Source organism: Oncorhynchus nerka, linkage group LG13 (genome assembly GCF_034236695.1).
Source record: "Oncorhynchus nerka isolate Pitt River linkage group LG13, Oner_Uvic_2.0, whole genome shotgun sequence".
NCBI classification, from domain to species: Eukaryota; Metazoa; Chordata; class Actinopteri; order Salmoniformes; family Salmonidae; genus Oncorhynchus; species Oncorhynchus nerka.
In genome coordinates this window covers 94,779,971-94,792,288 of record NC_088408.1, presented here as the reverse complement: position 1 = coordinate 94,792,288, position 12,318 = coordinate 94,779,971, and the positions used below count along the sequence as shown (strand labels likewise).

The 12,318-nt window shown below is 41.4% G+C and overlaps 1 protein-coding gene across 1 annotated transcript in view; it reads left to right on the top strand.

Moving 5' to 3' along the window:
* The first annotated feature begins 2,884 nt into the window (after nt 1-2,884).
* erap1b (endoplasmic reticulum aminopeptidase 1b) overlaps nt 2,885-12,318 on the top strand; it is a 36,146-nt gene continuing 26,712 nt past the window's right edge. Inside the window, exons 1-7 of the mRNA XM_065026865.1 lie at nt 2,885-3,102; nt 3,505-3,891; nt 4,273-4,443; nt 5,151-5,289; nt 6,859-6,993; nt 7,271-7,391; nt 7,538-7,692. Coding sequence (XP_064882937.1) covers nt 3,536-3,891; nt 4,273-4,443; nt 5,151-5,289; nt 6,859-6,993; nt 7,271-7,391; nt 7,538-7,692 — 1,077 coding nt within the window. The 5' untranslated portion in view covers nt 2,885-3,102; nt 3,505-3,535. The remainder of the gene's footprint in view (nt 3,103-3,504; nt 3,892-4,272; nt 4,444-5,150; nt 5,290-6,858; nt 6,994-7,270; nt 7,392-7,537; nt 7,693-12,318) is intronic.

Here is a 12,318-nt window from a genome sequence, read left to right as displayed (position 1 = left end):
TGGGCTGTTTACAGATGGGCTACATACAGGTGCAGTGATCTGTAAGCTGCTCTGACAGCTGGGGCTTAAAGCTAGTGAGGGAGATATGAGTCTCCAGCTTCAGAGATTTTTGCAATTCGTTCCAGTCATGGGCAGCAGAGAACTGGAAGGAAAGACGACCAAAGGAGGAATTGGCTTTGGGGGTGACCAGTGAGATATACAGTGGAGCAAAAAAGTATTTAGTCAGCCACCAATTGTGCAAGTTCTCCCACTTAAAAATATGAGAGAGGCCTGTAATTTTCATCATAGGTACACTTCAACTATGACAGACAAAATGAGAAAAGAAATCCAGAAAATCACATTGTAGGATTTTTTATGAATTTATTTGCAAATTATGGTGGAAAATAAGTATTTGGTCACCTACAAACAAGCAACATTTATCTTCTTTAAGAGGCTCCTCTGTCCTCCACTCGTTACCTGTATTAATGGCACCTGTTTGAACTTGTTATCAGTATAAAAGACACCTGTCCACAACCTCAAACAGTCACACTCCAAACTCCACTATGGTCAAGACCAAAGAGCTGTCAAAGGACACCAGAAACAAAATTGTAGACCTGCACCAGGCTGGGAAGACTGAATCTGCAATAGGTAAGCAGCTTGGTTTGAAGAAATCAACTGTGGGAGCAATTATTAGGAAATGGAAGACATACAAGACCACTGATAATCTCCCTCGATCTGGGGCTCCACGCAAGATCTCACCCCGTTGGGTCAAAATGATCACAAGAACGGTGAGCAAAAATCCCAGAACCACACGGGGGGACCTAGTGAATGACCTGCAGAGAGCTGGGACCAAAGTAACAACGCCTCTACCATCAGTAACACACTACGCCGCCAGGGACTCAAATCCTGCAGTGCCAGACGTGTCCCCCTGCTTAAGCCAGTACATGTCCAGGCCCGTCTGAAGTTTGCTAGAGAGCATTTGGATGATCCAGAAGAAGATTGGGAGAATGTCATATGGTCAGATGAAACCAAAATAAAACTTTTTGGTAAAAACTCAACTCGTCGTGTTTGGAGGACAAAGAATGCTGAGTTGCATCCAAAGAACACCATACCTACTGTGAAGCATGGGGGTGGAAACATCATGCTTTGGGGCTGTTTTTCTGCAAAGGGACCAGGACGACTGATCCGTGTAAAGGAAAGAATGAATGGGGCCATGTATTGAGAGATTTTGTGTGAAAACCTCCTTCCATCAGCAAGGGCATTGCGGATGAAACGTGGCTGGGTCTTTCAGCATGACAATGATCCCAAACACACCGCCCGGGCAACGAAGGAGTGGCTTCGTAAGAAGCATTTCAAGGTCCTGGAGTGGCCTAGCCAGTCTCCAGATCTCAACCCCATAGAAAATCTTTGGAGGGAGTTGAAAGTCTGTGTTGCCCAGCAACAGCCCCAAAACATCACTGCTCTAGAGGAGATCTGCATGGAGGAATGGGCCAAAATACCAGCAACAGTGTGTGAAAACATTGTGAAGCCTTACAGAAAACGTTTGACCTCTGTCATTGCCAACAAAGGGTATATAACAAAGTATTGAGATAAACTTTTGTTATTGACCAAAAACTTATTTTCCACCATAATTTGCAAAGAAATAAATTAAAAATCCTACAATGTGATTTTCTGGATTTGTTTCCTCATTTTGTCTGTCATAGTTGAAGTGTACCTATGATGAAAATTACAGGCCTCTCTCATCATTTTAAGTGGGAGAACTTGCACAATTGGTGGTTGACTAAATACCTTTTTGCCCCACTGTATCTGCTGGAGTGCGTGCTATGAGTGGGTGCTGCTATGGTGACCAGTGAGCTGAGATAAGGCAGGGCTTAACCTAGCAGAGACTTGTAGATAACCTGTAGCCAGTGGGTTTTGCGACGAGTATGAAGCGAGGGCCAACCAATGAGAGCTTACAGGTCGCAATGGTAGGTAGTGTATTGAGCTTTGGTGACAAAATGAATGGCACTGTGATAGACTGCATCCAGTTTGTTGAGTAGAGTGTTGGAGGCTATTTTATAGATGACATCACCGAAGTCGAGGATCGGTAGGATGGTCAGTTTTACGAGGGTATGTTTGGCAGCATGAGTGAAGGATGCTTTGTTGTGATATAGGAAGCCGGTTCTAGATTTAATTTTGGATTGGAGATGCTTAATATGAGTCTGGAAGGAGTTTACAGTCTAACCAGACACCCAGGTATTTGTAGTTGTCCACATATTCTAAGTCAGAACTGTCCAGAGTAGTGATGCTGGATGGGCGGGCAGGTGCGGGCAGTGATCGATTGAATAGCATGCATTTAGTTTTACTTGCATTTAAGAGCAGTTGGAGGCCACGGAAGGAGAGTTGTATGGCAATGAAGCTCGTCTGGAGGTTAGTTAACACAGTGTCCAAGGAGGGGCCATAAGTATACAGAATGGTGTCGTCTGCGTAGAGGTGGATCAGAGAATCACCAGCTCAAGAGCAACATCATTGATGTATACAGAAAAGAGAGTCAGCCCGAGAATTGAACCCTGTGGCACACCCATAGAGACTGTCAGAGGACCGGACAACAGTCCCTCCGATTTGACACACTGAACTCTATCAGAGAAGTAGTTGGTAAACCAGGCGAGGCAATCATTTGAGAAACCAAGGCTGTCAATGTCAATGTAGTCATTGCAGAGCATCCATTTCACTGGCAATATCATTTTTTGATTCTGGAAATATTGTGCTCAGGTCAGGTGGTGCTGTTGGACTGGTAGGCTATGCATGGCACTTGTAAAACACTGAAACGGGACACTTTTATAAATAAACATGGCTATCTGGTGCACCCTAGTGGCCAATAGTATGCACTACGGGTCAAAACCAAAACAGAGCTGGGTTTATTTGACTTCCTGTATTGAAATGAGCCGTTTGCAAATAATGGTTTGTTGTGGATCCAATCATTATCTCACCTATTTCAATGCTTCTCTTAACATTGTCAGTGTTTAATGTGATGGGACATTCATAGTATGAGTCGGGCTGTCATTCAGATTGTCCCAGAATGCAAATCTGTACAGGTCCTTTTTATTTTCACTTTCACAATCAAGTCGGACAGATAACCTGACAGTAAGTACAGTAATGTCTTAAAATGTATCTATCTACAAGTTAACTGTTCGCTGTTTAAATTGTTTAAATGTACGTTTCGCTGTAGCCTAGCTAGCCTAATATTGTGGATGAATAGGCAAGGTTTTGTTTTAATGAATAGCACAGGTTTTGAATCTTGAGCTGAAATCGAAAGCAACAGTAACTTTTACATTTGCAATGTCATGTCCACGCGTTCCTGTTGAATGTGTTGTACAGCTTTCGAATATGCATTACTGGGCTATTCACTTCAATAGAAATGTTACCGATGGATTGATACATTATTTACTGTGCTACTAGTTGATACAATGAGTCATACTGTATCAATCAATGCTCCACCATTCGTTTTGCTACAATGTCGCCTGACTTAATTTCTTCCATCTGTAGGAAACTGCCGACTTTTTCCTCAGGCGCGAGGATGACGACGTTAACTGTCACCATCCTGGTGCTCCTGCATGTATCATTTGCCCCATCTTTAGCGGCACAGCTTCCAGGAGACCATGATACCAACGACAAGTCTTCCTCACGTCTACCTCCCGTCGCCACTAATGGCCAACCTTTCCCCTGGATCCACATGAGACTTCCTGAAACTGTCTCTCCAATCCACTATGACCTCCTCGTCCACCCTAACCTGACCAGCCTAGACTTCACCGGAGCGGTGCAGATTCAACTCCAGGTCTTCGAGGACACCTCTACCATCATCCTCCACAGCAAGGAACTCCAGATAGCTAAAGCTGAGCTCTTGGCACCGGAAGGTCCAGGGTCACTGCCAGTGTATGATCGGATCCCTTCTTTTTCTACAAGTGTTGGCATCAGGGTTGGAGTCTAATTACATTTAAATTCCAGTCAATTCAGGACCTACACTGAATTTCAAATGATTTTCAATGCTTTTCAAGGAGGACATTTTGGAATTGAAATTGGAATATGGGTTGACTTTCTGAACTGACTGGAATTCAAATGGACTTGAACCCAACCCTGGTTGTCATGTGTATTTCTATTGATACTGATGTCTGTATCTGTGTTGATGGTAATTGGATTCATTGTTGATGTGGATGTGATTGTCGGTGCCTCTATGTAGCTACAACACCAATATAAAATTCCTAGTAACATTTGTTGCATGGCAATAAAGTTTTTCTTATTCTGATTTTTTTCAAGGCCTCTGCAGGTGTTGGAGTACCCAGCCTTCCACCAGCTAGCTCTGATGTCTGATGTGCTGCTGGTCAGAGGTGGGACGTACAAGGTTCGTCTGGAGTTCTCTGCCAACCTGTCTGACAGTTTCCATGGTTTCTACAAGAGCTCCTATCGCACAACCACGGGAGAGGTCAGGTAAGAATACGAACCATCAGGATTGGCCCTGGGCTTGGACAGGTGGTCACCTAGAGCACTGAAAACGCACGTCAATCATTCTACAGTGCATTCCAAAAGAATATGCAGTGAAAGTGACCAGCCACTTAGAGTGATCAAATCGTCCATAGGCAGTGATGTAGTCACATCACTAAACCTAGAGTCACGAGTCCCAAGTCCTTATTGTTCAAGTTTGAGTCACGAATCGAGTCACGAGTCCCAAGTCCTTATTGTTCAAGTTCGAGTCACGAATCGAGTCACGAGTCCCAAGTCCTTATTGTTCAAGTTCGAGTTACGAATCGAGTCACGAGTCCCAAGTCCTTATTGTTCAAGTTCGAGTCACGAATCGAGTCACGAGTCCCTTGGTAGTGCCAAAAGTAGCTGTACAACCATTTTTTAAGTTGAAAATGTCATTCCAGTGTTGCACATTGGTAAGGCTAAATAGATAATACGTCTATCTAACATTTGCTGCTGTAGCTCGTATGTTGAATTATGCAAAATATAGAGATATTCTGACAACAGTCACAACTGGTTGAGTCACGGGTCAGGAAAGTCTGAGTCCTTGAATCGTGTATTACAACACTGCTGAAAGGTGTGCCACTATAATGAATTACTCAATCATAAGCTTTACATTCATTTGTATATCTTCATTGTAAACAACCCTTTTTTTCCCTCCTCTGTCCTGTTAGATTTATGGCGTCCACTCAGTTTGAAGCGACCAGTGCCCGAGCAGCCTTCCCCTGTTTCGATGAGCCGGCGTTCAAAGCCAATTTCACCATCCAGATACGACGGGAGTCACGCCACATCGCCCTCTCCAACATGCCCAAGGTACCCTGGGAAACACCACGGGCTGCATCTCAATAGTCTCAAGTGTCTTTCTCTCCTAGTCACCATTCCTTCACTTGATATTGAGAAGGTCTATTAACAGGTGATTTATAACAGATCTATTAACAGGTGATATATAACAGATCTATTAACAGGTGATATATAACAGATCTATTAACAGGTGATATATGACTGATCTATTAACAGGTGATATATGACTGATCTATTAACAGGTGATATATGACTGATCTATTAACAGGTGATATATAACAGATCTATTAACAGGTGATTTATAACAGATCTATTAACAGGTGATATATGACTGATCTATTAACAGGTGATATATAACAGATCTATTAACAGGTGATATATAACAGATCTATTAACAGGTGATATATAACAGATCTATTAACAGGTGATATATAACAGATCTATTAACAGGTGATTTATAACAGATCTATTAACAGGTGATATATAACAGATCTATTAACAGGTGATTTATAACAGATCTATTAACAGGTGATATATGACTGATCTATTAACAGGTGATATATAACAGATCTATTAACAGGTGATATATAACAGATCTATTAACAGGTGATTTATAACAGATCTATTAACAGGTGATATATGACTGATCTATTAACAGGTGATATATAACAGATCTATTAACAGGTGATATATAACTGATCTATTAACAGGTGATATATAACAGATCTATTAACAGGTGATATATAACAGATCTATTAACAGGTGATATATAACTGATCTATTAACAGGTGATATATAACAGATCTATTAACAGGTGATATATGACAGATCTATTAACAGGTGATATATAACAGATCTATTAACAGGTGATATATAACAGATCTATTAACAGGTGATATATAACAGATCTATTAACAGGTGATATATGACTGATCTATTAACAGGTGATATATAACAGATCTATTAACAGGTGATATATAACAGATCTATTAACAGGTGATATATAACAGATCTATTAACAGGTGATATATGACTGATCTATTAACAGGTGATATATAACAGATCTATTAACAGGTGATATATAACAGATCTATTAACAGGTGATTTATAACAGATCTATTAACAGGTGATATATGACTGATCTATTAACAGGTGATATATAACTGATCTATTAACAGGTGATATATAACAGATCTATTAACAGGTGATTTATAACAGATCTATTAACAGGTGATATATGACTGATCTATTAACAGGTGATATATAACAGATCTATTAACAGGTGATTTATAACAGATCTATTAACAGGTGATTTATAACAGATCTATTAACAGGTGATATATAACAGATCTATTAACAGGTGATATATGACTGATCTATTAACAGGTGATAAACGGGGCAGATGAACGCAAAAATATTCTATCCATTTAAGCGTTTTCACCATGTCGCTTTCATCTGTCAAGCCCCTTTATGAGCAAAGGGTTCTGAAACATCCCAAAGTACCCGTTTCTCCACACCGTTTGAATGCCAGGGAGAGGCAGGTGTCATAATGAACATATCCTCTACCTCTTCCCTCCACAGGTAAAGACAGTAGAGTTACCAGGTGGCGTGCTGGAGGACCACTTTGACACCAGCGTTAGGATGAGCACCTACCTGGTGGCCTTCATCGTCTCTGACTTCCAGTCTGTCAGCAAGACCACCAGTCACGGAGTCAAGGTGAGCAGGAAGTCCTCTCATTGGTCAGATTGAAAGGGTAGCTTAAGATGCCCAACCTGCAAATAGAAATGAAGTGCATTGAATAACTTTCACGTGGAAAAGGGAGTTGTACCCTGTCTTGTTGATCAGGTTCTATCTGAAACCTTGTGCTACTTCTCTGTTTCACTGACTATGACTAGTTTATACATACACATCATTATAGCTCCCTAGTCCCTGCTGTGTGGAAGTGCTCAACAATATATTTATATGATTGACCTCTTCGGTATTGTCCTATCAGATCTCAGTGTATGCTGTACCAGACAAGATCAACCAGACAGACTTTGCCCTGAATGCTGCAGTCAGACTGTTGGACTTCTACGATGACTACTTTGACATCCCATATCCTCTACCCAAACAGGGTGAGTAGAACCCAACGCACATACACTATGCACCACACATAGACTTACTGGGGTGCATACTAATGTAGGTCTATGTTTATACACATTTTTGTAAGTAGACCTTCAAATAAAGCATTTCCTGATGTATTCCTATGTGTTTCTCCCAGACCTGGCAGCTATCCCAGACTTCCAGTCGGGTGCGATGGAGAACTGGGGTCTGACCACATACCGAGAGGCTGGGCTGCTCTTTGACCCCAACAAGAGCTCCGCCTCTGACAAGCTAGGCATCACCATGGTGATCGCACATGAGCTGGCACACCAGGTAAGTGGGACTAACCTCTGTTGGTTCATCAATCAGATGCTTTGTCAGAATATACAATACCTTCAGATAGTATTCCACATTTTGTTATGTTACAACCTGAATTCAAAACTGACTAAATATATTTTTTTCTGGCCTATCTACACAATATCCCAAAAATGACAAAGGGAAAACAAGTTTTTAGAAATGTTTGCACATTTCTTGAAAATTAAATTAGGGCTGGGCGATATGGCCAAAATATCATATCACAGTATTAGTTTTAATGTATGATGGGTATTTGACAGTATTTGATGGGTTTTGAATAATACAAGTCCTAAATGTGCTTCCTCAGTAAGTTGTGAGTGACTCTAGGGTGGCAACACATACACTCTAAGTGATTTCAATGGGCCTCTCCCCATTTTCATTGTTTTATACTGTTCAATTCAACTTTTTTTGCATTTTCATCCATTTCCTGGCACTCATTTGAGATCATTTCCATGCAGCCACGTAGGGCTGCACGATATGGACAAATGTTAACCAAATGTTGCAATTGCGATTTGACTTGCGATTTAGATCAAAACATTTGGTTGAACTGTTGGAATCATGAAAAAATAATAGTTATTCTAATTCTATAGTTAGAAGATAGTGGGCACTTTGAATACAATGTTGTTTGCCATGACAACAAATTGAAAATGCCAGGGAGGAGTTATTGTGACAGGATAGGAACCAAAGTGTTGGTCAGTGTTTCGTAGGGGACCCTATAATCTTTGGCTACATTAACCCACTAGAGTGTCAATCTTAAGTTACATAACAAAAACATTCCATCAAAATCAGTCAGTTTAAGCTACTTTTGCATTGGATGCATCTCAATCCATCACATCCACCGGTATCGCACTTCTGCATCTGCAGTGAAAGGTGGGAGAGCTAAGAGCAGTGCAACATCTGCAGTGAAAGGTGGGAGAGCTAAGAGCATTGAGACATCTGCAGTGAAAGGTGGGAGAGCTAAGAGCGGTGAGACATCTGCAGTGAAAGGTGGGAGAGCTAAGAGCGGTGAGACATCTGCAGTGAAAGGTGGGAGAGCTAAGAGCGGTGAGACATCTGCAGTGGAAGGTGGGAGAGCTAAGAGCGGTGTTTGTCAGACCATGAGACATTCCGAAAATCGGTCTTCACATGTAAACTTCTGTAGCGTCTGAATGGTTTGACCTACAAACTATTATGACAACTTTATGGGAAGGGGAGACTCGAGGGTGTTCTCCGTTTTCCTCTATGACCCCTTGTCTGAAGTTAACTGGTACCGGTTTTTAAAAAATGGAGGTATGAAGAGATTTTTGTGCCTACCCCAAAAAAGGGGTTAAATATATATATATATATATATATATATATATATACATATACATATATACACACAGTACCAGTCAAAGTTTGGACAAACTTACTCATTCCAGGGTTTTTCTTTATTTTTACTATGTTCTACATTGTAGAATAATAGTGAAGACATCAAAACTATGAAATAACACATATGAAATCACGTAGTAACCAAAAAAGTGTTAAATCAAAATCTATTTTATATTTGAGATTCTTCAAAGTAGCCACACTTTGCCTTGATGACAGCTTTGTACACTCTTGGCATTCTCTCAACCAGCTTCATGAGGTAGTCACCTGGAATGCATTTCAATTAACAGGTGTGCCTTGTTAAAGGTTCATTTGTGGAATTTCTTTCCTTAATGTGTTTGAACCAATCAGTTGTGTTGTAACAAGGTAGGGGTGGTATATAGAAGATAGTCCTATTTGGTAAAAGACCAAGTCCATATTATGGTAAGAACAGCTCAAATAAGCAAAGAGAAATGACAGTCCATCATTACTTTAAGACATGAAAGTCAGTCAATTCTAAATTTGAGATATTTGGTTCCAACCTCCATGTCTTTTGTGAGACGCAGAGCAGGTGAACGGATGATCTCTGAATGTGTGGTTCACACCGTGAAGCATGGAGGAGGAGGTGTGATGTGTTGGGGTGCTTTGTTGGTGACACTGTCTGTGATGTATTTCGATTTCAAGGCGCTTAACCAGCATGACTACCACAGCATTCTGCAGCGATACGCAAATAAAGAAAACCCTTGAATGTGTAGGTGTGTCCAAACTTTTGACTGGTACTGTGTGTATAATAATAATAATAAACTATTTCCTGTTTTGTTTTTTACAAGTATATCTCCTAGATTAAGGACAGACACTTCAAAACCTTGTTTCTCATTATTTATTTTTAAACTGTTCTTTTTGCCTTGTATGAATGTGTAATTCAATGCATTTCTTTCGGCTTCAACTGTAAAGGCCGAGATCAATATTTGATCAAATCATTTTGGTGTATATATATATATATATATATATTTATACCTAAAGGGGTCCTAAACTTCAAAATCAAATAGCTAAATGATCCATAGTATGACCATCTTAAAACAATTCCACGTGTCAGTTTAGCACCTCCCCAATGTCTTAGACTCTAAACAATTAAATGTTTTCTCTTAGCTACTTCATGTAGCATTTTCATTCTTCACCTATGTTTGGGATACAGAGATGAGGTAGTCATCTACATTTCCTGGGAGATTTCTTTATGTTTTTTACCTAGTGTTTCGGTAACCTAGTGACTATCTTGTCCTAACCCTGTCTCTACTCCTGTTGTTCTAGTGGGTTGGTAACCTAGTGACTATCTTGTCCTAACCCTGTCTCTACTCCTGTTGTTCTAGTGGGTTGGTAACCTAGTGACTATCTTGTCCTAACCCTGTCTCTACTCCTGTTGTTCTAGTGGGCTGGTAACCTAGTGACTATCTTGTCCTAACCCTGTCTCTACTCCTGTTGTTCTAGTGGGTTGGTAACCTAGTGTCTATCTTGTCCTAACCCTGTCTCTACTCCTGTTGTTCTAGTGGGTTGGTAACCTAGTGACTATCTTGTCCTAACCCTGTCTCTACTCCTGTTGTTCTAGTGGGCTGGTAACCTAGTGACTATCTTGTCCTAACCCTGTCTCTACTCCTGTTGGTCTAGTGGGTTGGTAACCTAGTGACTATCTTGTCCTAACCCTGTCTCTACTCCTGTTGTTCTAGTGGGTTGGTAACCTAGTGACTATCTTGTCCTAACCCTGTCTCTACTCCTGTTGTTCTAGTGGGTTGGTAACCTAGTGACTATCTTGTCCTAACCCTGTCTCTACTCCTGTTGTTCTAGTGGGCTGGTAACCTAGTGACTATCTTGTCCTAACCCTGTCTCTACTCCTGTTGGTCTAGTGGGTTGGTAACCTAGTGACTATCTTGTCCTAACCCTGTCTCTACTCCTGTTGTTCTAGTGGGTTGGTAACCTAGTGACTATCTTGTCCTAACCCTGTCTCTACTCCTGTTGTTCTAGTGGGTTGGTAACCTAGTGACTATCTTGTCCTAACCCTGTCTCTACTCCTGTTGTTCTAGTGGGTTGGTAACCTAGTGACTATCTTGTCCTAACCCTGTCTCTACTCCTGTTGTTCTAGTGGGTTGGTAACCTAGTGACTATCTTGTCCTAACCCTGTCTCTACTCCTGTTGTTCTAGTGGGTTGGTAACCTAGTGACTATCTTGTCCTAACCCTGTCTCTACTCCTGTTGTTCTAGTGGGTTGGTAACCTAGTGACTATCTTGTCCTAACCCTGTCTCTACTCCTGTTGTTCTAGTGGGTTGGTAACCTAGTGACTATCTTGTCCTAACCCTGTCTCTACTCCTGTTGTTCTAGTGGGCTGGTAACCTAGTGACTATCTTGTCCTAACCCTGTCCTAACCCTGTCTCTACTCCTGTTGGTCTAGTGGGTTGGTAACCTAGTGACTATCTTGTCCTAACCCTGTCTCTACTCCTGTTGTTCTAGTGGGTTGGTAACCTAGTGACTATCTTGTCCTAACCCTGTCTCTACTCCTGTTGTTCTAGTGGGTTGGTAACCTAGTGACTATCTTGTCCTAACCCTGTCTCTACTCCTGTTGTTCTAGTGGGCTGGTAACCTAGTGACTATCTTGTCCTAACCCTGTCTCTACTCCTGTTGGTCTAGTGGGTTGGTAACCTAGTGACTATCTTGTCCTAACCCTGTCTCTACTCCTGTTGTTCTAGTGGGTTGGTAACCTAGTGACTATCTTGTCCTGTTGTTCTAACCTATCTGTCCTCTCTACTCCTGTTGTTCTAGTGGGTTGGTAACCTAGTGACTACTCCTGTTGTTCTTGTCCTAGTGAACCCTGTCTCTACTCCTGTTGTTCTAGTGGGTTGGTAACCTAGTGACTATCTTGTCCTAACCCTGTCTCTACTCCTGTTGTTCTAGTGGGTTGGTAACCTAGTGACTATCTTGTCCTAACCCTGTCTCTACTCCTGTTGTTCTAGTGGGTTGGTAACCTAGTGACTATCTTGTCCTAACCCTGTCTCTACTCCTGTTGTTCTAGTGGGGTTAGTGGTAACCTAGTGACTATCTTGTCCTATCCCTGTCTCTACTCCTGTTGGTCTAGTGGTTCGGTAACCTAGTGACTATCTTGTCCTAACCCTGTCTCTACTCCTGTTGTTCTAGTGGGTTGGTAACCTAGTGACTATCTTGTCCTAACCCTGTCTCTACTCCTGTTGTTCTAGTGGGTTGGTAACCTAGTGACTATCTTGTCCTAACCCTGTC